Raw genomic sequence first — 23,232 nt, 5'->3', positions numbered from 1 at the left:
GAGAAGAGCGCGCTCGAAGGGAGCGTCAAGGAACTTGAAGACAAGGTCGCGGTACTAACGCAAGAGAAGACAACTCTAGAGGCGAAGGCCGGTGATCTTCAAGCTGAGGCTGCCAAGGTGCCTTCACTAGCTCAAGAGAAGGCTAACCTTGAAACCAAAGCTAAGGATCTGCAAGCCGAAGCCGACAAGGTGTCCTCGCTAGCCCAAGAGAAGGCCGACCTCGAGGCTAAAGCCAAGGAGCTGCAAGCAGAAGCCGAAAAGGTTACGGCATTGACGCAGGAGAAGGCGAGCCTGGAGGGCCAGATCAAGGATCTGCAATGCGAGGCGGCCAAGGTGCCGGGTCTTGCGGAGCAAGTGCAGGCACTGACGACGCGGCTCGATGCGGTGACACAGCAGCTGTCGACGGCAACCCTTGGGCAAGCGACAGCCAGCGCACAGGTGCTCGAGCTACAGGTACTCCTCAACAAGTTCAATCAGCAGCAGCAACAGCAGCAGTCACGGCCCAAGTCGCGTAGCAACTCGCGCGCGCCACCCAAGCGTCAAAGCCGCTCGCCATCCTCCGGGCTCGTCTTCGTCCGCCAGCCTAAGGATGGCAGCAATGTCATAATCACCACACGCGACGCGCTCAAGCCGCGGGACCGGGATCGGTCGCCTTAAATTAACTCACTGGGTACACATACCTACCCACCTACTTAGGTACCTAAACATCGATTATCGATCTGGTCGCATGGCGGCTATCGAGAAAGATGGGGGTAGGGAGTGAGTTCAACTTGGCGTCGCGTTGCCCTGCTGGCAAGAAGAGGAGGAGAAAGGAATAGAGAAAATTAAGGGAAGGGGGTTCGAAGAAATCGAAAATAGAGCTGGGCTTGGGAGACGTGGAAGATTGATCGCGATACTCTTTACCGACGAGGTATTGGCGAGTCGCAATGATCGTCCGGTGGTCTCACTGCGGAAACTTGGGTTACAGGTATTGGGTACTTGGGATACATAAAAAGCACACAACTGCGGTGGCGACGAGAAGGAGAAACACGAGTTGCTTTCTGAATCTTCTCTTTTCCCTTTTCGTCTCCTTTTCTTTTTTTTTTTTTCATAATGTTTCTTTCTGTACTAGGTTGTTTTTATTGTTGTCAGCTGTGTAAGATTGCATTGCTGGCGTCGTCATGTAACTTTTGGGGATGATGAACGAGAGACGAGAAGACGAGCGACGAAATCATGGATAGATTGTTGAAGTTGTCCTGGACATTACAGGAGTGGGTGAGGAGTCAGGGCACCTTGCTGCGCCACGAGCACCATCCATTCCTTTTGTCATATTTTCTTTTTGTTTTTCTTTTTACTTTACTCAAACCCATACTCGCAATCGTCGACGAGTTGGGAAGATATGGAGGGGGCAAGGGCAAAAAAGAATACGGGATACCCTAGGGATATTCAGATATTCACCCTCGGTTGTACTGCTAGTGTAAGGTTGTCGGACATCATAGTCATGTTGTATTTCTTGTCTTCATGTATCCGATCTAGACAATCAATGAGCACGAGCTCAAAAGGGGGCGTGAGAAAGTGGTGGACTTTAAAGATTAGATATCGGGCATATTTATTAAGTAGTAGTTAATTCAATCTGAACAATAATGGATGCATACTTATGTTGTAACTACTTCAAGTTCTTCTTGTGCTTTGGTGATGAGTCTTTTGGTCGCCTGTGTCTGTGATGTTGTGTGTTGCGTAGGCGTTGTCTTCAAAATGGCGCGTCACACTCGTAATTAGGTACCTAAGTAGATCATGGATTCCAAGGCTCATAGTGTTGTAGTTTAGGTATGTTTCATCCGTACCTACCAACTATTAACTGTTTAAATCAGTGTATTTTCAGATTTATAAGGTCTAACACGGACTAACATTATGAGATAACAAGAATTCATGTATATACGCCGCCTACCCCTAACTAGGGAGGTTACGAGGGCAGGCAGGTCCTCCCCCCTTGCCACGGCGTTGAATATACCGGCCAACGAGCTACCTACCTACCTAGGTAGGTACCCAGGTAACCAACTAAAAAAGTCACAGCGTAAGCAGGAGAATGGGAACGTAGAGCATGTATAAAGTAAGATAGAGGATAGTCAGTGTAGGTAGAACTATCTGACTGTAGTACCTATCGCAACAAAAATCAAGAAACAATGGCCTCTTATATCACAGCACAATCCCTTTATCTGGATCTCCAAGTGTCCTACCAGCACAACATGAGAATTCAAGACAACCATTTATATCAAGTAGGTATGTATGGGCCTGGCTATTGAGGGAGGTACGTAGTAAGAAGTTGCTAGGAAAAAAAAAGAAAAAGTCAGATCTATATTCCAGCAAACCCTCATTCGGATCTCTCACTACAGCCTTGAAAAGATGGATTCTTTTGAAAACCATATCCAGAAGCTCTGGAGCGCTTTTTTGGATGACAAAATACTCTACGAGTTTATTCCCAGAATCGTTGCCATCTTCCTCGGCGGAAGCCGGTTATATCTCGAAGAAGGAGAAGGAGAAGGAGAAGGAGAAAATGCCGCCCCTAGAGGGTGGGACGGCGTGATCGTCGTCGACGAGAAGTATCAGTTACACAATCTCACGTACCGCCGCGAGCGCCTAAGAGCACTGGTGGGGATCGAGAGAGAAGAGTGCGCGGAGTCGGCGCTGCAGGTGCCGCGCCCGGGACTCCGCGACCCGAGATGGGACGAGTACATGTGCACGTCGCTCAACATCCTGTCGTACAGAGATCAGCGCGTGCATAAGACAGTAGGGCCGGGTCCGGCTACGTCATATCAGATCCATCAGTCGACGGTTGACTTTTCGAAGAAGGTGTACTGGCTGCACGACCAGTGGGTTTACTCGGCCTCTAGTGGACCCCAGCAGAACTCGCGAGGAGGAGGAGGGGCGTTCGGGATCGTCGCCGATTTGATTGTTTCGGGAGTATGTCTCTTTGGATACGAACAGTGTAAGCACTGGCGCCATAGAAACGAGCGGCATGGGCGGAAGATCAAGGAGAATATTTTGGCGCATTACGCAGAAGTTACGTCGAAGCGTGCAACTGTCGACTCTTTTGCCAAATCGCACTACTTCTCCCCTCGCTACGCGGAGTGGCTAAAGCAGGAACTCGCTGGTCTCCAGGGTACTTCTGAAAACGAATCACCGGCTGAATCGTTAGACTCGGGAACAGGAACAGACGAGTCTCTTGTTGCTGCTGCTAGTGAGCCTACATTTATATTCGGAAGTACTACCGGATCCGACGGCGTTCCTACCAGAGACTACAGCTACCGCTCCAGCATGTCCACGTCCAACGTGGCCCCGCTCGGCATCATCCCCGAGGCCGCCTACCATGATTTCGAGCGCCGCCGCATCACCGCCCCCCTCACGAACGAGCCGCTGCCCCTCGGCTCCAGCGAGGACTTCTACTTCGTCGAGACGACGGGGCGGGACCCCATCAAAATCCTCTGCAAGAAATCTTCGCGGGCCCGGGAGGAGAAAGACGCCGCCGAGCTCGCTATCCAGTACTACTACCCCAACACCCCCGTGCCGCGCCTCTTCGAGTCCGACACGCTCCTCTATCCCTTCGTCTCGGGCATCTCCGAGTCCGACCTCCGCCTCGCGTTCGCGAAGGAGGGCGGCCGCGACTGGGACGTCGCGGAGAGGATCCTCTACGCCGAGCTGGCGAAGGCCGAGGACGCGGTGCGCGGGTACCGCGTATATCTCACGCAGCAATTCGCACGGCGGCCGGAGGGCAACTGCCTCAACTCCCCCCTGCACCTCTTATTCCACGGCCGTCTGCTCGGCCACGCGCGGCTGCGGGAGCTGTACGGCGCCTCGATCCGCATCGCGGGCGCCCCCGTCCCCCTCGCGCGGTTCCTGCGCATGCCCTGGACGATCAACGGCAAAGCCTACCCCTCGCTCGGCTCCGCCCTCGCCCGCGCCCGGCGCATCCTGCGCCCGAGCACCTCCTCGTCGTGCCCGGCGGTCTTCGGGCTCGGCGTCGCGCACGGCGGGACCGTGGTCGTCTCCCACGGGCCACCAGCCGAGACCGAGACCCGGCCCTGCGAGCTGCAGTACACGGACTACGCGGCGGCGGGCTTCCACCCCGCGGTGCTGGACCTCGCGGCGCCGCTGTACACGGACGTCTTCGAGACGCTGTACGCGGACCTCCTGCCCAGAACTGGGCAGGGCGCCAAGTTCCGCGTCTCGGAGGGCAACGAGATGACGCTCGACTTCGTCCCCCGCGCTGGCGCAGGCGGTGCTGGACGTCAAGGTGCGGTACCTGGTGCAGCCGCTGTCGGATTTGATCGCCACCGCCCAAGCCCAAGCCCGAGCCGAAGCCGAGGCTGAGTTGAGAGGAAAGGAGGAGGAGGAGGAGGAGGAGAAGCGCTCTCGGGGCTTTGCGAGGCGTTTGCGAAGTTGGGGTTTGCTGTGCCGGATCTTGCCGTGCCGGACTCCGCTTCCGACAGTTCGTCAGTTTGTTCAGATTACTGACCTAGGTGACTAGTCACTATCATGGATGCCGTGGTTGGTGTACGCGGATCGCAACAAACTGGATTCCTGGATCAAGCAAGCCAGTCAGACTCCGGGGACTGGTGACGCGATCTCACTGTCCTTTACGATAAACACAAAAAGACATGAAAAAGAATGCATAGGTACACAAGCAAGGGGAGCGGCTGTTAATATATACATTATGCCACTTAAAATGGTGTCACAAACTTGGTGAGGTAGCTAAGTGAATAAGCAGCATTTAAAAAAGAAATCGCAAAATTGTATGTGCCGTAGAGCTAATGCCAATATCTAAGTATCCTCCTCCTATAGTGCGATATGTATCCCAGGCCAAATAGTAGATATGTACTAGATAGAGCTTCCCTGATGGTAGGTAAGCAACGTTTCTTTCAACATTAGTATGTACTAGGTGGTGCTACTATTCTTTCATTTTCACTGTATCACTTCCGTCAGCTCTAAGCTCTTAAGTGGATAATAGGGACGGAGTCTAGGTTTTAGGGAACTAACCGTTGATGTTTATCAGTAGTAGGTGTTGGTCATTTTCAGATCATAGCGTACAAGTCGTAGATAAGCTTCTCCCAGCTAAATTTCCTTTGTCAAGCAGAGAAGAATATCGATGCTAAACTTGATATCACCAAGAATAAGACGGGCCAGGGCAATGCAAAGGTTATGAACAGGTAATTAGCTTTTAAGTTGTTTTTGGACCAGACTCGCCGCTCCCAGAACCGATCAGTTGCATATACTTTTCATCCATATACACTTTTAAAGGAATCGCAAACGAAAAGTTCGAATAGCTCACAGGCCCGATTCAAGGTCTCATCAATTGTAATAGTAGGTAACAGACAAACTTCCAAACTCTGCTTGCTTTGGGGGGAATATTGACTCAACGCGAACAAGTTCTAATGGTTAAGTAATCAACAGAATCAAGTCTGAGACTGGGCCACTGGCGGCGACCCTTCATTGCCCGAGGCGGCAAGAGTGTTCTGAATGACACCAGATGATACCGAGTTCGTCGGGGGCCCGCTCTTACGGTTGTTGTTCCCCTCATCAGTTAAGAGCTTGCTCAAAAGCTTCAAGTCGTCTCGAGACCTTGGATCACGCTCAAGAGCTCTGCGCACTGCAGTCCACTCCCCCTCCTTCATTCTAGCAGCATGGGGAAGCAAGAAGGCCACAGTCGAACACACAAAAAGCGGACCTAGTACTTCGCGAGCTTTAGCTTCCCCTTCAGCCTGCGCAGCCCGTAGAACAGGAACCATAGGATCTTGAGTCACCATCGCCGGAGCCGTTGGCGAAGCCTGGTACGGAGGCATATTCTGGGAGACGATTCCTGGAATCCTCGGGGCAGGGACTGGCGTCTGGCTGTAAATCGATCCTTGCGGGGTTGCGGGTGACCATGAAGGACCGGAGCCTGACTGTGACAGGTGTGCCGGTCCACCTTGAGCTGACGTTACTGAGGAGGCGAGCTGAATTTCAGATAGCTGTTCCTCCACAGGTATCTGAGCTTGCTTTTCGTCTCGATAGATGAACACCATAAGTAGCATAGGTTCAGGACGATCCTCTGGAATGAGGTGATCGCAGATATTTTGAATTGGCTCAGGAATTGGGCCATTACCCGGCGGCACAGGCACTAGATATGTATCGCGCACATTGCCAGACCTCTTCTCTCCTACAACGCCATATCGTTGACGGGACAAAAAATAGTCAATGAGAGCGAAAAATTCCTTTCGCTTACTGGCGTTCTCCGAGCGGGATGGCAAAAGCCTGGTAATTACTAAATCGACCTGATTGTTATATCGTAGGCCACAAAGGTAAGGGGTGCCCTTCTCTTCGTCCACGCGACCACACACCGTGATTACAGGCGGGATTAGATCTTTCCAAGCAATACCTCTCACCTTGCTTAGATCAGCACCACCCGCATATTTAGCAACAACTTCAATCTCCGCTACGTTGGTCATTTTTAACGGACCACACCAGACAATGTCAGGGTCAATATTCTCGCTTGGCGAATATGGCGGAGACTCATTGCCATCCTCTTGAAGCAATCGGTCTACCTCGGGATCATCTCCTGGTCCAGTAGACTGAACGTGCGTAGAAGCTCGTCTCGGATGTGGCGTCGACGGTGAGCGCACGCTAGAGAAGACTTTGCCAATATCAAAATCGGATCTCTTTGGCGATTGCTGCGATACTTGAGTATCAACTCGAAGAGGCCCGCTTGAAGAGTTTGACCTCATGTGCGTGGAGTTAGCCAGCTCATTGCTTGAATGTTTTGCATCACTCGCCTCTCGCACAGCTTGACGGCGTAAAGTCGATGGAGTGTCATCTGAGTCAGCAACAAGATGATATGGCTCGACCACTTCTTCCCCCTTCAGAGTTCGTCGAATTCGAGGTGCATCCTCTGTGATTAGGATCGCTTGTTTCTCAGCACGTGCTTTCATCTCCGCTGTCTCACGCTGCAATTCTTTGGTTGCAAGCTCATCACTAGTCATCACTACAAATGACGTAGGTGGCAACGACCTGTTGAGCACCTGCGACGCAAGTTCGACGTTGTTCTTCAAACTGAACATGAGGGTACGAAGTTGTGAATGGTTGGCGTGTGTATCTTGAAACGCTCGCTCAATCTCGAGTGCCAGGCGTTCCGTCACACTCTTCTTGGTTGAACCTTGGGGGATGGAGTAGAGCCCCTTCTTCTCTGTTAAGTCAACCGCAACATCAAGCGATCCTTGTAAGGCTATGGCAGCCTGTTTTCGACTATCTTCAAGTTTCTGGATGCTATCCGAGAGATCGCTAGGAGGAGTATAATCGGGAACCGATGGAGCAGGTGGTGCTACTGGAGCAGCTGTAGCTGCTGGAGCTGCTGGAGCTATTGGTGTTGCTGGTGCTGCTGGTGCTGCTGGTGTCGTTGGAGTCGGGGCTGAAGCTGGAGCTGGAACTGGCACTGGCACTGAAACTGCTTGGGCCTCTGATATCTTTCGATGCTTGATCTGTGGTCCCTGGGAATGGTCGCGAGATTTGCGTTTCGCCTTCATTACGGGCTCTGTTACGGGATCTTCCTTCTTAGCGTCTGGCGTTGGTGAAGCCTTGGGCTTAGCATTCATAGTATTTATAGCACTTGGGGAGGCACGGTCTTTCGGATCACTGAGGCGTTTAGCTTTGCCCTTCCTGCCACCCTTCTTCCGCTTCTTGTCCTCCTCATACTTTTGGCGACGGCCTTCCCATGGCCTTTCCCCCTTCTTCATAGCTTCAAGGGTGTGCTTATGATCATCGGGGGCGCATTGTTCACAGAAGTAATCTCTAGTTAAGTCTTCGGTGAAAACACTCATCCCCATACACACATTATGCTGCCAAGCACCACACTTATCACACGCAATCCAGGGCTCATTCGTATCGTCATCGTCTTGCGTTGTCGCGCCACAGATACATCGAATAATTTCTTCATCTTCGTCATGTTTTTCGTCTTTCTCAGCCGCCTTCTTTCCCTTCTTGGACTGTCGCCTCTTAGGGGGTTCGGGTCCGTTTTCTAGCTGATCAAAGGCTTTCGTGTGTTGACCTTTGGTGGCACGCACAGATCGACGAGGTTCTGGTTCACCTATAGAGTTGCGGACAATTGTTAGTCTGTGTACTAAACAGTTGAATTGGGCCTTAGAAATGGAATGAATAAAGAGGTGCTGCGGCTGAAGTCTTTTTTGGTAGTGGATGGCGATAGTGGAAGTGTTTTTTTTTTCTTCATGCAAGCCGCTTGTTGTAGACCTCTGGTAGGAAGTACGCTTACCTGACATCTCGACAGTAGACAAAGCTCAAATTTTGGTTGGTTCAAGTATAGTACACAGTTCTAGTTCGAGGTTGCTCAGGATCGCATGAGTCTTGAGTCTACGTTGCGAGTTGGAAGGCAATTGGGGAGCAGTACTCGTCAGACAACCATGACTTCTACGGAGCTGGGTTGATCTATAGTCTGAGAAGAAGACAAAAGATAGGTAAAGTGACCAAGATCCTTGACTTCCAAGCCCCTTTAGCACCAAACAAAACCTAGCTTTTTTGATTTCCTTGGATGGTCCGGGTTAGGTAGAGCTTGTTTGAATAGAGGGCTGGTATAGTTGGTGGTGGCTGCAATTGGTGACGTTGGCGCGCAAGTAGCGATCAACACGCGACGAGCCAAAGGTAAGGCTTCTGAAGAAATGATTCTCTCGCGGGTAATTGAAAGCGAGCAACGCAATAGCACCCTACTTCTTAGTAGTTAGTGAACAAGATGGATGCCATAGAGAATAATGCGCGACGCTTTGTGAGTAGTGCGATGTTGTATCCAGGTATCGTGACGTGGACCGGCGATTGTTGTTGCGGTAAAGAGATGGGGGGAAAAGGATCGCGAGTGGAGAGTTCGGATGGGGTAGGTAAAGAGCTAGCTACATAATTATGTAGCTTTTAGTTAGCCTTTGGGAGGTTGAACCGTCAAGGGAAGAAAAAAAAAATTAAAGATCGGGGGGGGGGATGATTGAGCACGGGCCTCGGCATTCACACTGAAAGAACGAACAAAGGTACCTAGGTACATGATATCCCACTAGTACCAGGTGGGCAGGTGGGGCACTAGCCACAGCGGCTTTAAGCTTCTACATGTCAACGGTGCTAGTTAGCAGTTGAATTGTACGCGTCGGAAGCTCTTGCCTAGCTGCCAGCCTGCCACTGCCAGCCTTGAAGGCAGGTACCTAGTACGTAGGTATGCTACAGCCTTTCCAGCTTCCCGGAATTCAATTCGCAGCAATCCACCAACTAAACAATACCTACTACCTACCTAATACCAACCCAAAACTTCCCATTTTCAACAACCGTTACAACTTCAAATAGTATCAGGCGTTGATACTCCTTCGTAACTGTCTAATTTTTCACGGCCGAACTTGTTCACCATGTCTCGCCGTTACGATTCTAGAGTAAGCTTGAGGAGCTCATTACCTATCCCATAACGTCTACGATAAGATTATATTTTACGTATGTACACTTACTCATAGGACAGACTACAATCTTCTCGCCCGAAGGTCGCTTGTACCAGGTCGAGTATGCGCTCGAAGCTATATCTCATGCCGGAACTGCCATCGGAATTCTCGCCAAGGACGGCATTGTCCTGGCCGCAGAGCGCAAGGTTACGTCGAAGCTATTAGAGCAAGACACCTCTGCCGAAAAGCTTTACATCTTGAACGAGTATGTATCATGTTCTTGCCTATGGCTAAGCTTTACTTGGGACCATAATGCTAACATTCCACAGTAACATGATCTGTGCAGTAGCCGGCATGACGGCAGATGCCAACATCCTCATTAACTATGCCCGACAAGCCGCACAACGCTATCTCCTCACCTACAACGAAGACATCCCGTGCGAACAGCTAGTGCGGAGACTATGCGATCTCAAGCAAGGTTACACTCAACACGGTGGCCTACGACCGTTCGGTGTATCCTTCATATACGCAGGATGGGACCCTCAGCGACAATTCCAGCTCTACCTGAGCAACCCCTCAGGTAACTATGGCGGGTGGAAAGCGACAAGCGCAGGTGCCAACAATGCGAGTGCCTCGAGTTTATTGAAGCAAGACTACAAGGAAGACTGCACATTGAAAGAGGCATGCGGCATGGCAGTCAAGGTGCTAAGCAAGACGATGGACTCAACTAAGCTGAGTAGCGAGAAGAGTGAGTTCCCCATGCCTAAGTGACGGCGCATTCTCATATACTAATATCAATGTTTGTAGTTGAATTTGCGACTGTAGGACAAACCCCGGATGGCAAGATCTACCACCGACTTTGGAGTGCGGACGAGATCACGGCGCTCCTAAAAGAGCATGATCTAGCAAAGGACGAGAGTGCGGAAGATAAATAGATCAGATCTCTGATTCCTAGATGCCACCCATACATACATAAGCTATTAGATGTAGGTGGAATCGATCGTGTATCAATACCACTTATATGAATACAATCTAGGCACTAAGGTCAACGTATCATTGCAACCAACGTTGCGAGTTTCTGCGTCGTTGCATGAGTCGTTGCATGAGGTCATCTAGGTAGTTACCACTCAGGAGCGAGTTGGAACTGGAATATGATAATGAGAGATCTCAAGATGAGGGTTAGGTATGTAGTTCAAAGCTCATGGTCACCTGCTAAGTGCCTAGTATGATGTGTATGTGGATGTTAACATGATGATATTTACATATGCAAGTAAGTGCATATTTGGAGGCACCGGTCAAGTTTATGTTACATATCTAGTAACTATCCCTACTAGGTACTGCAGTCTGCAACAACTCCCAAGTTCCCAACCAGCCTGGAGCCTGTGGCTCTCCTCCGCTAACCTAGCCCTGGAGAACCTTAGGACCCAAATTAGAGAGTTGGAAACCAATTAGCGTCTCCACATTGAGCACGCATGTCCGTGGTGCCGTGCCAGTGATTCACTGTGATTGCTGTCTTTATCCCTGTTGTATTTAGGTAGTTCCCCCAATGAGCTTGGACAATTGCATGAACCCAAGACTTTCAGGTCCTTCTGGTCAGGCTCCAGGGGTTTTCACTGACGCTGAATTCACTAAACAACAATACTTTTAGTTAACTACTGCCCCGCCAAATAAAAACAACTTGAGCGGATTCGTACCATTTTACATACATTTTACACATCGTGCAGTAACACTTGAGTACAGTTGACCTTTTTGTCTTTCAAGACCAATTCGAACAATATTCGTCTTCTTTTATTATATACCCAATTACCGTCATTATGCTTCAAGTTCCGATCCGAGAAAAGACGGGTGGTAGTGGTAAGGGCACGAAGGCCGTTATTCTGGTACGCGCAACCCATAAATTCATCACCTTCACCTTTCGAACGTGTACAAGAACGTACAAGAACGTATATGAAAATATATGAAAACTCTCCCCCACTAACAAAGATCGCCTACAGGTCGGTGGTCCTTCACGAGGAACCAGGTTCCGCCCTCTATCGCTCGATGTCCCAAAGGTACCTATACTATATTCCCCCATCCTTCTCTTCTTGTCGTATCTACTTCCTATTATTCTTTTTTCAATGCAACTTGCATGGTATTAATAGTAAACACGTAGCCACTCTTCGACGTTGCCGGCCATCCCATCGTCTGGCACTGTCTGACTGCCATTGCCAAAGTGCCCGAGATCCAAGAGGTTTGCATGATCGGCTACTACGACGAATCTGTCTTCAAAGACTTCATCAAGGAAGCGGCCTCCGAATTCCCTAACCTTCCCATAAAATACCTTCGAGAATATCAAGCCTTAGGTACCGCAGGTGGCCTGTACCACTTCCGAGATGCTATCCTCAAGGGCCGACCTGAGCGCATCTTTGTCCTCAACTCTGATGTGTGCTGCTCTTTCCCCCTCAACGAGATGGCCAAACTATTCGACGATAAAGATGCAGAAGCCGTAATTTTGGGTACTCGAGTAGGCGAGGATGCTGCCACCAATTTCGGATGCATTGTGTCGGATTCGCACTCTCGTCGTGTTCTGCATTATGTTGAGAAGCCAGAGAGCCATATATCGAATCTGATCAACTGCGGTGTATATCTCTTCAGCGTCGACGCCATTTTCCCGAGCATTAAGACCGCTATTAAGCGAAGAACCGACCGACCTCGACTGGTGTCTTATCCCTCTTCTGAAAACTTGGAGTCAAGTTTCATGGCAGACGACGACGAAGAGCGCAAGAATGAGGTTATACGCCTGGAACAGGATATTCTGAGTGATCTCGCAGACAGCAAGCAGTTCTTTGTGTACGAAACTAAGGACTTTTGGCGTCAAATCAAGACAGCTGGCTCCGCCGTCCCAGCTAATGCACTATACCTACAGCAAGCCTACCAGACAGGATCTACCGAGCTTGCTAAGCCCTCTCCTAACGTGATACCCCCCGTGTTCATTCACCCTTCTGCACATGTCGATCCTACCGCCAAACTTGGCCCTAACGTGTCCATTGGACCCCGGGCAACAGTCGGTCCTGGCGCCAGAGTTAAGGAGTCTATTGTTCTGGAGGACGCAGAAATCAAGCACGATGCTTGTGTGCTGTACTCCATTGTAGGCTGGAACAGCCGAGTGGGCGCCTGGGCGCGTGTCGAAGGCACGCCTACACCTGTCACAAGCCATTCGACCAGCATTGTGAAGAATGGTGTTAAGGTCCAGAGCATCACCATCCTAGGCAAGGAATGTGGAGTTGGAGACGAGGTCCGCGTGCAGAACTGTGTCTGCTTGCCATTCAAGGAATTGAAGAGGGTAAGTCCCCGTTCCTGGCTTTAAGCTAGCATATCCGACTATATCAAATTTGGCTAACGTAACTACGCAGGATGTCGCTAATGAAGTCATCATGTAAGGGGCAGGACTTTCGCTGGTTTAGATCTAGGTTAGTCACTTACAGTCCTCTGATCTTTCTATGAAATATGCATTTCCGATTTGGAAACGCGGTCGGTGGTTGACTCCATCTTCGGTGTAATGGACGGGGCAACAAAAGAAAAGGTACGGTAATGGTGATGATACCTACGGGACTACTAGCTATCTACCTACCTACATAGTATCTACCTATTACCTAGGTAGTCTACCATGTAAGATGGTCAGCAAATTATATAATTCCCAACATGATCAACTTGGGCTCGTATTTCACCTCCTATTCGTAGTGTGCAATTCAATCTCAATATATTGTTAAATTCCTCCCCTAAGGGATCGACACAGGGTGCCGGCGTTACCAAAACGCAACAAAGACTTCACAAACTTTGTCCCCCCAGGTGATTTCCCAACATTTATATGGCTGGGTCTATCCTTTCGAGGGTGTAGTAGCCATTTACCCATGTAGGTATTTAAGAGTTCGGTGCTACAGTAAATGCCTATGTCTAGCTACACTAGAGGGCATTGGAATTCCATTAGTGATTGAGAGCTTCTTTGAATGAGAGCAAAGCAGACTTACCAGGGGCATAGAAACCAAAGCCGGTCAGTCCCGGGCCCTGTATGGCTCTACGAGTCCAATAAAGGTCTCGCCTATTCAGACAACAACGGCCCAGTAGATAAATGCAGAGGCTTTTCTCTGCCCCTTTTATTATAACCGAACTCATGCATAGTATAAATATCGACCCATCCTATAGTGATATTGATTTACTCGATGAGATGGCCGGCCTAGATCTCCTGCTTCCCCTGATTTCCTCTGCAGTTCCTGCATCCCGCTCGCCTTCGGAACTGAGCTTTTAATAGGATCGCAACGCAGATGAGCAGGCCCAATCCGGCCAGGCCAACTGCAGTATATAACGCAGCTCTATACCCTCTCAACTTGCCCCGCGTAGACTGATCGCCTCTATTCACGTAGGATTCCACGGTACGAGCAACCCCCAGCCCGAGTGAAAAGCTATAGTAGAATACAGTGCTAGCCAGGCTAGCTGCGATGCCCTGGTGCTGCCGTTCGATGGAATGCGATAGCGCTAGGGTTATGGCGGGGAAACTTGTGTCGACGGCCCAGGACATGACGAGCACGGAGAGGAATAGCTGAGCCCAGTACGTTTGCACACGGGGCATTGTGGCGATGAGCACGGATCCTAAAGTAAATGCTAGGAGAGATAGCAGCATGACGATGGAGGGCCGTAGGTGCTGGAGGAGGAAGCCAGATGACCCCGTGGCTAAAACGCCAATCACAATACATGGGGTGACATATGCTGTAGTCTAGAGTTATCCTGAGGTCAGCTACTGCTTTTAAGCTGCTATCGCATCAGGGTATCGAGACATACCAAAAGGGGAGAGGCGTGGCGGATGTTTTCGGCAAACTGCCAGGTATAAGCGATCCAGATCCCGAAGCACGACCACCCACACGCACCTACAAGCAGGGCTAAGTACGTGTCCGACGAGAGCGCATGGAACGGCACCAGCGGCTTCGGCGCGTGGTATCTCTCGACCAGCACGAACAGCGTCGCGAACAGCGCACCGGAAATGAGCGCGAGCCATATATACGGCTCCTTCCACCCCACCTGGGACGTCTTGTTCCAGGCAAAGCATATCAGCTCCCAGCTGGATATCCCGGCGACAGCCCCGGGGATGTCGAGTTCCAGCACTGCGTCGCGCATGGTAGCGGGCATCGCGTTCTTCTGGATGACTTGGGGGATCGCGAAGTATCCCGCGCCGGCGATGATGAGCAGCATCAGCGCGAAGGCCCAGTAGGCCAGCGGCCACCATGCCAGCGCGAGGAGACCTGCGCTCAGCGCGCCGACGACGAGGCCGATGGGCGCCATGGCTGCGACCAAGGTGAACGCCAGTGCCTTTTGCGGCCCCGGAGGATGCGTCGAGCCGAGAAGGGCAAAGCCGTTGGGCAGAGAAAGCGCGGCGCCGACGCCGTGGAGCACCCGGGAGACGGTGAACAGGGAATGGGTTGAGTAGACCGAGATCCCGGATATGGCAGACCAGACTGCAGACCAGACGAAGCCTATGAGGAATACGCGCTTGTAGCCGTACGCGTCGCCCAGTCTGCCTGCTAGGAGGATGAAGGTGCCGATTGCCAGTGTGTACCCAGCTAAGTTCCAGGTCAGATCGCTTGTGTTGGTGATGTCGAAGCTAGCCCCTATTTCACGCAGAGTGGCCAGGGTCTGGCCGATTCCGATTTCTAGGCCTATGTTAGCGAATGTCGCACATAAAGCCGCCAGTACATCATATCATAGAACTTACGGGTGCAGAGTAGCGCCATGCAGATCGTCGCAACATACGTGAACACGTGGAGCCTCGACATCTTGTCCACCAAGTAGGTCGGCGTCTCCTCCGGCGCCGACGGCGACAGCGGCGGCAGACTCATTCCGGGAGGCATCGGCCAGGATATCTCGTCGATGGCGTAGAGCCCCGAGCTAATCAGGCTGCTGGTGTGGCGCCGCTGATTCCTCCCCATGCTATGCGCCCGCGGAACGGGTGGCAGCGACTTGTCACGAGCCGCCGCCATCTGCTGCGGCGAGCTTCGTCGTGACTGCAGGGATGCAACAATGCCCCCGCTCAGGGACCGCAGGGAGACGGGTGGCGGATCGTCGTCGTCGTCGTCGTCGCTGCTGATGGAGAATCTGGACACGTCTTCTAGTGTGGAAGGAGGATTGTTGTCGTCGTTCATTCCAGTTGTGGTTGTTATTGTGGGTTCGTTGGGGTTGGGGTTGGGCGAAGGCGAGGCGAAGAGCTCGCTCAGGCGCCGGAGGACGATGTCCTGGGTCTCAAAACTCCAGATGGAGCTTCGGAAAAGCGAGTCCGTGAATGACATGGCGGCGCTGCATTTGGGATGGGATGGGATGGGATGGGGTTCAGCAGGAGGGAGATGCTGCGTCCGGCTAGCTAGGTAGGAGGAGGAGAAGGGAGTCTAGGTCACGTTTCTCCTTGCGCGAGGAATTGCACTTGCTGATATATAAACAGATTTAAACAAGCCCCTTTAGGATGTCTCTGGGGATATCCGCTGGTGGTGTGTTCAACAGGTTGGCTAGGTACGTAGTACATGTTAGAACTGAGTACTGAGGGTGTTCTGGGCGAAAGTATCCCACCTACCTGATGCCTATCTAATTCTTCCAATTTCTTATAATAAATTATTCCATTCACTTGTAATCAGAATATTGATCCTATGATCTGCTGTATGGGTACCTATGTTCGAAGCAAGCAAGCAAGCAAGCAACGATGATTGGATGCCAGGTATGTGGCCTTGAATACCCGATTCGGTTCCGGTATATCACACCAGATGATAACGTGGGAAATAGAACTTTTGTTCTCAATCCCCAGACGTGGGCAGTCAAGAGGATCCTTATAATAGAAATACATCTTAGGGTTTGGCCCAGTAGTTGGTTTGGCCTGACTATAAATGAGACTAAGTGTCCAAACTCACCTCTTCATAACCTTCGCTCACTTGTTCTCGTCCCATCATGGAACTCCTTGAAGAGCTGAGTTCTCGTAAAAGCCTGGCACTCAGATGCAGACAGATGGATCTGTGGGATTAGATAGCACAACCGGGCATTGATACAGTCCGAGCCATCTTATGCAAGTCTAGACCAATGCACGACACCAGATATAGAAGAACATCACGGTTTTCCATATTTTCCTACCTTTCAAAAGATGAGCATTTTACGGTCTTTACGGAGATTATCAGGAACTCACCTTATATCCAATCAAGTATCTGATTAAAAGCGCACCGGCTCCGTCATGCCATGTGATCTCTTGCTTCTTGATCTCTTTAAAAGGGGTTGATGATGTCCTACCGTCGTCACTTCACCATCAACCTTCCAGATTAAAAAGTCGAAACAAGTTGAAACAACGATGGCTGCTCCGGGTGAATCTTATAACGCAGCTTTCCCATCACAGCCCAAACCTTACCTCTCGCACGGTTTACCCTTCGACAAGGCCTGTGCACACCACGCCGAGAATACCTTCCACGCCTCGCGCATCTACATTGTTGTGTCCAGGTCTATCAGCAAGACAGACGCTTTCACAACCCTCCAGACAGCGCTCGGTGACAAGATTGTCGGCGTTCGTTATGGAATCCTTCCACACACTCCGTGGGAGGACATATTCGCTCTCGCCGAGGATTTAAAGGCCAAGAACCCAGACCTCATCATTACCTTGGGCGCTGGATCCATCACCGACGGCGTCAAGCTCGCGCGCTTCTTTCTGGCAAACAATGTGTCGGATCTGTCGGGCGTCGATGCGCTCTGGGCAAAGTGCAAGGCGGATCTTAGAAACATGCACAACTCTCCCCCGGATGTAGAACCGGCCACGATCCCAGTCATCAACGTGCCGACCACCCTGTCCGGCGGCGAGTACACTCCCGCCGCCGCGGGCACCGACATGAAGACCTTTGAGAAGCGGAACCTCCTCCACGCCTCCATGACCGCGGACCTCGTCGTGCTCGACCCCGCGCTGACCGTGTCGACGCCGGCGCGCTTCTGGCTGTCGACCGGCATGCGCGGCGTCGACCACTGCGTCGAGGGCATGTACGGCAACCTCGCCACCGCCACCCCGGCGCAGACGGCGGCGCTGGCCCGCGCCCTGCAGCAACTGCTCGCCGGCCTGCTGCGCACGAAGGAGCAGTGGGACGACCGCGACGCCCGCCTGCAGACGCAGCTCGCGGTCCGCACGGGCGTCACGAGCCTCGCCAACGGCATGGGCGCCAGCCACGGCATCGGCCACCAGCTCGGCCCGCTGGGCGTCGGCCACGGCGAGACGAGCTGCGTCGTGCTGCCGTGCGTCATGCGGTACAACTGGGCGCACGGCGACGAGACGGTGCGCGGCGCGCTGCGGCGGGCGGCGGCGGCGTTCTGGGACGAGGCTGCTGTCGTCAGGGCGCTGGGGCTCGAGGATGCTGAGAGGGAGGAGGTGAACCCCGGGGATCTGGTGGCGAGGTTTGTCGGCAAGCTGGGCTTGCCTCAGAGCTTGGGTGCTTTCAAGATTGGTAGCGAGAGGTTCGGTGGGTTGGCGGATAACTCGCTGACGGATCCGTGTACCATGGTAAACCCGGTGAAGCTGGATAAGGAGGGTATCGTTGAGATATTGAAGATGGCGGCGTAGGTGGGTAGGTGGAGGAAGAAAAGAGTGAGCTGCATGTGGTGATGTGTGGCTTTGTAGTTAGCTGGGTAGGCACCTGCGCAAGTAGGCATTCAGGGGTAGACTTCCTACTTGGTAGTAACGTAGGTAGGCCGTTGTAGCACTCATTTGGAAGGAAGTTAAATGCTATTCGATTTGATCGGACATTTGCCTTCGCATAGAGTCCTGGTCTTTTCTTTGTACCAAGGGCGATGAGATTTTTATCGACCATCGTGATCACGGGCTCCTGCCAGCGTAAATACTAGGTAGGGGGCATGGATGTGCCTCTTTATTTCCTACCTAGGATATGTGCATCTCATTCTAAGAGACTCGACACGAATATGATGGATGCATATTCATGATCATCATCTTAAACATCTCTTCAGCAGGAATGACTCTAACGGATAGGGGGTCCCCGCTACGGTGCCTAACTATTGTATACTGAGTCCCTACTAGGCGGGTGGTGGAGTGGAAGATCATTGTGATGTTATCTGAAGTTTTACTCTACGACCGTGATGAGATCTCACATCTCTGTCTATGATTCGGTAACGAATTGGAAGCTAAATGAACTTGGCGGCGTCTTATTGATTCTACACACTTACTGTAATTTAACTTCATCATTTAATTCGACGGAATAGCAAATTTATTAGCTTACTTGAAAGTAACTATGTAATTCCCAGTTGTATGTAGGTACCTAGGTAACCTAGATATATTGTATTACATACCTGCTTGGGGTTGTGCGCGCCAAAGGTACAGTCAGCCCAGACGGCATAATCTAACGAGCCGTCCAACCCTTCATCGCTTTCACTCGATAGATGGAGGAGTTCGGACTTAGGCCAACCAAGCCGACGGGACGCAATCTCAGGATCGAGGGTGGCCATTGTCCAGCAATCACTACCTGGTACCTACCCAAGCAATTACCATTGTGAGTGCGAGCAAATTCCCGACGCTAGAAAGAGTCACATTACGTTGTTCCTGCGGGTTGCCTCGTAACCCCGTTGGGAGGTGATAGGTGACAGACAAGAGCCCAAACGCGCAACGGGACAGTTGGTGATGACTACCTACCTAGTTTTATTTGTGTGACGGGAACACAGATCCTCCCGCGGCCTCCTTCGACTCGACCTTTTCTTTTTTTTTTGGCCCGGAGTTGGTAGGGATCTCGACGGACAAAAATGCCCCAGCCACCCCAGAGATCTCGGCTCGGCTCTGACTACATACATAGGTTACTAAAGAGATGGATGGGCCCAGTGCGCTGACACTGTCGACACTTTTTCTTTTTGTCCTGAAATGTATACACCTGATACCAACAATTTGAGTTTTACGTACCTACCGAACCGAAGCTCAGGGGGGTGTGCGCCTAAGATTTCATTTCCAGGTGACTCATAATGAGACTAAAGTGATCACTGGTTTGGTGTGATACCAACAGGGCGGGTAATGCCTCCTATGGTAGATGGAGAGATGGATAGATGAAATGAATGGGACGTCAAACGTCGCACTGCCCTACCTACTACCTACCTCCATATTGATAGATGGCCGTCCGTCCTTGCGGATCGAGCTAGTGCGCGACGTTGGGGGCCTAAAGCGTAGCACAGATTCATAGCCTCGCGGGATGTACCAAGATGAGGCTGGCAAATACTTTGGGTAGGTAGGCTGACGTGTGACGCGGCACTTGGGTGTGGCGGACAAATAGCGCTGGCAGCCTCTCGAGGACTGTGCTAACCTAGGTATGTAGGTTAGGTGATTTAGGCCCGCGTGGGAGAACGCGTCGCTGCTGCGATGGCGAATCTGCCGAAATGCCCGGATCGATAATAACTCGTCCGGGGTATCTATCGCTCTTGTCCTCACTCACCCATTACCAATATCGACACCGATACCGACAACCCACGCCTCCTCAGCGTCGTAGTGGTAGTGGGAGGCGGATATCTGTTGTAGATTGCGAGGCTGCTGCCTGCTGTTTGCCTCCAACGTGAGCGCAGTCACGGTTTGTTTTAACTGGTGAATTGCACAAAAGTGAGTCCAGCGAATGGTTTCGTGGCACCCAATCTGTTTTACTTTGCCCTCGCCAGCTAAAATCCATCGCTAGGTACCTAAGAAACCGTCGTTCGCTGTCCTGGGTCGGTCGTCGTAATATCGCGATCGCCTATGACGACCTAGAATCCCAGTCAGCAGTGTGCTGTGGCGACATCGTGTGTGTGTGAAATCCTAAGGGCCCCTCCTTTTTTTTTACTCCATTCGTTGATTTCTGCCCGAAGCGAGCGAGCGGTTCTAAGCCCTGAGGGTTGCTTGCCAATTGTTCAAGGGAATCCGAGTCTAAGGCGTCGGTGAGTCACAGCAGCCCACGGCGGTGAAACTTGCCGGACGGGACGGCATTTGTTGGAGCTTGTAACATCCAGCCAGCCTACCTGTATCATACCTACCTACCTACCTACCTTACTTGTTTGTGTACACCCAATAAGTCGTACTGATATTATCAATGTGGAGGCCGGTGGAAGACAAGTAGCTTCTAGATAATTACCTGGCAGGTAAATTCCAAGGTCCAAGTTGGGTGTGTGATGTGGTTGTTGTCGGACTTACAAAAATTTACCACCGGTACGGTACAGTACCTACATCCCTAAGTAGTAATCATCGAAGGAGAGGCGTGCGGTTAATGGCTTCTACAACGTACATAATGTATGTACAATACAAGCCTGGGCAGATAATTACCAGGTAGTAGTTAGATTGGGCGCTTGCTGCCAATATTCCCGCAACCTGTTAGCAATTTGCAGGGGCTTTTTCTTTTTTTTTCACGCCCTACGACCTGCCAAAGAAATTTCCCCCCGTTCCATTCCGGACTTGTGATTTGCCCGCCCCGGGGTCGTTTTCTCCCTTTTCGGAGGGGCGAAAGAATGTGTCATCTGACAAATTGTATGTAAGTATATGGCCGAAGCGTTCCTTGTGTGCGTGTGTGTGTGGTTGCCGACGATTCCGCCCAAGCCTAAGGGGTAAAGAAGTGAAATGAAGAATTGGTCGAGTCATAGACAGGAATTCAAAAAGGGGAGAAGAGGAAAAATCATTGTAGGGAGGGAGGGAATTGGGCATTTGTCACGGATGATGAGCAATGAGGCCAGAGATCAAAAAGGGCAATGTTCCGGAACATAGTGGAGTGGCAAAAACAAAACCCCTGGGAGGCCTTCGATGGATAGGATAGCTTTTGATGGATGGATGGATGGATAGGGCAAGCAAACCAACTTCGGCCCAATCGTTCTAATTGCCTAGACATGCTAGATATGTAGGGCCTAGACTTAATAGAGGCAATAGGAGATATAGCGGGCACAGCCACAACCATTGCTCTACTACTGTATGTATACATATCGTTTGGTTCTCGAGGGTGACACGTCAACGCATATATACCCAGGCTTCTGGGTCACGATTTTTTCGATTATTCCTACGGAACGTCGTATAGAAAATCATTAATCGCAGGCGACGAAAGGGGGACCGCAGAACTTGCAGCAGGCCTGTGGCCTGTGGCCTGGTTTCCGTACGACTGGACTTCGCGCTGTGTAATACTCAAAATTAGGTATGTAGCATACTGTAGGTAGCATGCAATGCCGGGCAGTGCGCCCAGCCCGACAGGCAAATAACAAGGCTCGATAATTGCAACTCGGACCCGATGCGTTGCTGTTCCGGCTGCTCAGCTACCCGATTGTTCATACCTGTATCACCGCCCCAGGTTTGTTACGTAGGTTGCGTCGACAATCTTTCGCGCTGTGTGCACCGGATGCGCTGAGCTTCGTAGACGTAGGTAGACGTAGGTAGACGTAGCATTGTCTAGGTGGGACGAACGAAGGGAGATAGATGGGACGTACGGATACATTGGTATAGACGTAGCGTAGCGTAGACAAAGGCAGCAGCAGCGACATGCCCCAAGTTGGAATGGGAACATGTCCCTATTCGGCCGATAGTCAACGGCATTCTTATAATCTCGATGTGGTAAGCAAATGTCGAATCAAGATCTCGGGTCCCCACGAGACAATGACGAAAAGGGGGGGGGAGGGGGACCAGGTGAGGGATTACAGGGGTGGGTTTGTTTGGATTGAACAACGCAGAGGGATAGACAGCAGTAGACAACAGTAGACAGCAGGACGGACTCTTGCTATCACCAAAGCTTTCTGGTTAAGGAAACTGACAACCGCCCGTTTCCGTCACATCGCAAAACACGTGCGCTTAGAGCCCTACCTACCTACCTAGTGTTGGAGCAAGCATCGTCACTTACTATGATGGTGGTGCCGCAGTAAAATCCTGATAGGCCCAGCCGCTGCTATTCCCACCGTTGGTGTCCAAATTGTCTTGACGGCGTCTCTAATGTGTATCACGTCAGGTTTGTAACACAGCCAGAGAGGTCACCTTGGAGTCTTGGACGCTGCTGAGGACATCCGCTACGCTATGGTAGTCTCGAAAGACATCTATACACGTAATGTATTCATTTCTCATCCCCAGTTTCCTCTCTTCTAGGCCCGTCCATCGTGGAGGGCTGAGAGGGGCAGAGGGGCATGTTCTACTCCAATACCAATTCTTGAAATATTTTAATAATTTTTATTTATTTTTTTCTCTGATTTTGTGCGCTGCCGATAACGTCACACACGGACCCAAAGCTTTTACTCGACCGGGGGACGGTACCTGGCAACCTGCAACCTTCGATCTGCAGGTTATGTATGTAAGGCATGAACAAGAAAAAAAAGGTTCCGAATAGTTATGCTTGCAGCGATATGCTGTCCACCGTAGTCGACAACAAGAGTCGGTGAGTGGCAGAGAGAAGAAGCGAGACGAGGATCGTACCGATGCCGTCTGGTGATTGTATCTCCTGTTCGCCGATTGCGTATCTATTCTGTTTTGTTCCTTTTCCTTTGACAAGCTTTCTGGTGGAGTAGAGAGACGCTGGCTGTTCAACCAGAGTGGGCCGAAGATAGATATTGGCTATTGAGCACGGAGGAGTCAAGGACTTAAAAATAAAAAAGGGCAGTGATGACAAAATAGGTGGCTTAAACGGGGTGTATACCTCGAGGCCCCCCTGCTCGCTCCAATCGGGTCGTGCACAACTGCATGCACTGTGGTTCTGAGCCGGGTCCCCATTGACCAAACAGCGTACAGATTCTCTTCAGCTTACATATATATTGGACATCACTGCAGCCAGAGACGTCTCGCGCAGGGCAT

At 51.2% G+C, this 23,232-nt stretch overlaps 6 protein-coding genes across 6 annotated transcripts; 4 read left to right on the top strand and 2 right to left on the bottom strand.

Annotated features, from left to right (window-relative positions):
- The first annotated feature begins 2,099 nt into the window (after positions 1 to 2,099).
- GGS25DRAFT_531025 (uncharacterized protein) lies at positions 2,100 to 4,432 on the top strand. Its single transcript, XM_049265451.1, has one exon. It carries the CDS (start codon positions 2,383 to 2,385, stop codon positions 4,345 to 4,347), a length of 1,965 nt encoding a protein of 654 aa, XP_049118035.1. The 5' UTR covers positions 2,100 to 2,382; the 3' UTR covers positions 4,348 to 4,432.
- Positions 4,433 to 5,429: 997 nt separating this feature from the next.
- Positions 5,430 to 8,282, bottom strand: GGS25DRAFT_514042 (uncharacterized protein; the record flags this gene model as incomplete). The annotated part of the gene is made up of 2 exons (XM_049262946.1): positions 5,430 to 8,092; positions 8,276 to 8,282. 2 exons carry the CDS (start codon positions 8,280 to 8,282, stop codon positions 5,430 to 5,432), a joined length of 2,670 nt encoding a protein of 889 aa, XP_049118034.1.
- A 1,119-nt stretch (positions 8,283 to 9,401) lies between these two features.
- On the top strand, positions 9,402 to 10,363 carry GGS25DRAFT_520864 (proteasome; the record flags this gene model as incomplete). Its single annotated transcript, XM_049263960.1, has 4 exons — positions 9,402 to 9,425; positions 9,509 to 9,693; positions 9,758 to 10,176; positions 10,236 to 10,363. The coding sequence occupies 4 exons, from the start codon at positions 9,402 to 9,404 to the stop codon at positions 10,361 to 10,363; spliced, it is 756 nt and encodes a 251-aa protein (XP_049118033.1).
- An 879-nt stretch (positions 10,364 to 11,242) lies between these two features.
- On the top strand, positions 11,243 to 12,847 carry GGS25DRAFT_520863 (nucleotide-diphospho-sugar transferase; the record flags this gene model as incomplete). Its single annotated transcript, XM_049263959.1, has 4 exons — positions 11,243 to 11,308; positions 11,423 to 11,479; positions 11,581 to 12,750; positions 12,821 to 12,847. 4 exons carry the CDS (start codon positions 11,243 to 11,245, stop codon positions 12,845 to 12,847), a joined length of 1,320 nt encoding a protein of 439 aa, XP_049118032.1.
- A 287-nt stretch (positions 12,848 to 13,134) lies between these two features.
- On the bottom strand, positions 13,135 to 15,484 carry GGS25DRAFT_487269 (major facilitator superfamily MFS-1). The gene is made up of 4 exons (XM_049260704.1): positions 15,172 to 15,484; positions 14,244 to 15,109; positions 13,436 to 14,178; positions 13,135 to 13,370 (listed from the first exon to the last, which is right to left on the bottom strand). Exons 1-3 carry the CDS (start codon positions 15,434 to 15,436, stop codon positions 13,642 to 13,644), a joined length of 1,668 nt encoding a protein of 555 aa, XP_049118031.1. The 5' UTR covers positions 15,437 to 15,484; the 3' UTR covers positions 13,135 to 13,370; positions 13,436 to 13,641.
- Positions 15,485 to 16,445: 961 nt separating this feature from the next.
- GGS25DRAFT_531013 (Dehydroquinate synthase-like protein) lies at positions 16,446 to 18,612 on the top strand. The gene has a single exon (XM_049265450.1). It carries the CDS (start codon positions 16,780 to 16,782, stop codon positions 18,025 to 18,027), a length of 1,248 nt encoding a protein of 415 aa, XP_049118030.1. The 5' UTR covers positions 16,446 to 16,779; the 3' UTR covers positions 18,028 to 18,612.
- Positions 18,613 to 23,232: the final 4,620 nt, after the last annotated feature.

Source organism: Hypoxylon fragiforme (assembly GCF_022984875.1).
Source record: "Hypoxylon fragiforme strain CBS 206.31 chromosome Unknown GGS25scaffold_4, whole genome shotgun sequence".
NCBI lineage: Eukaryota > Fungi > Ascomycota > Sordariomycetes > Xylariales > Hypoxylaceae > Hypoxylon > Hypoxylon fragiforme.
This window is presented reverse-complemented; position numbering and strand designations above follow the sequence as displayed.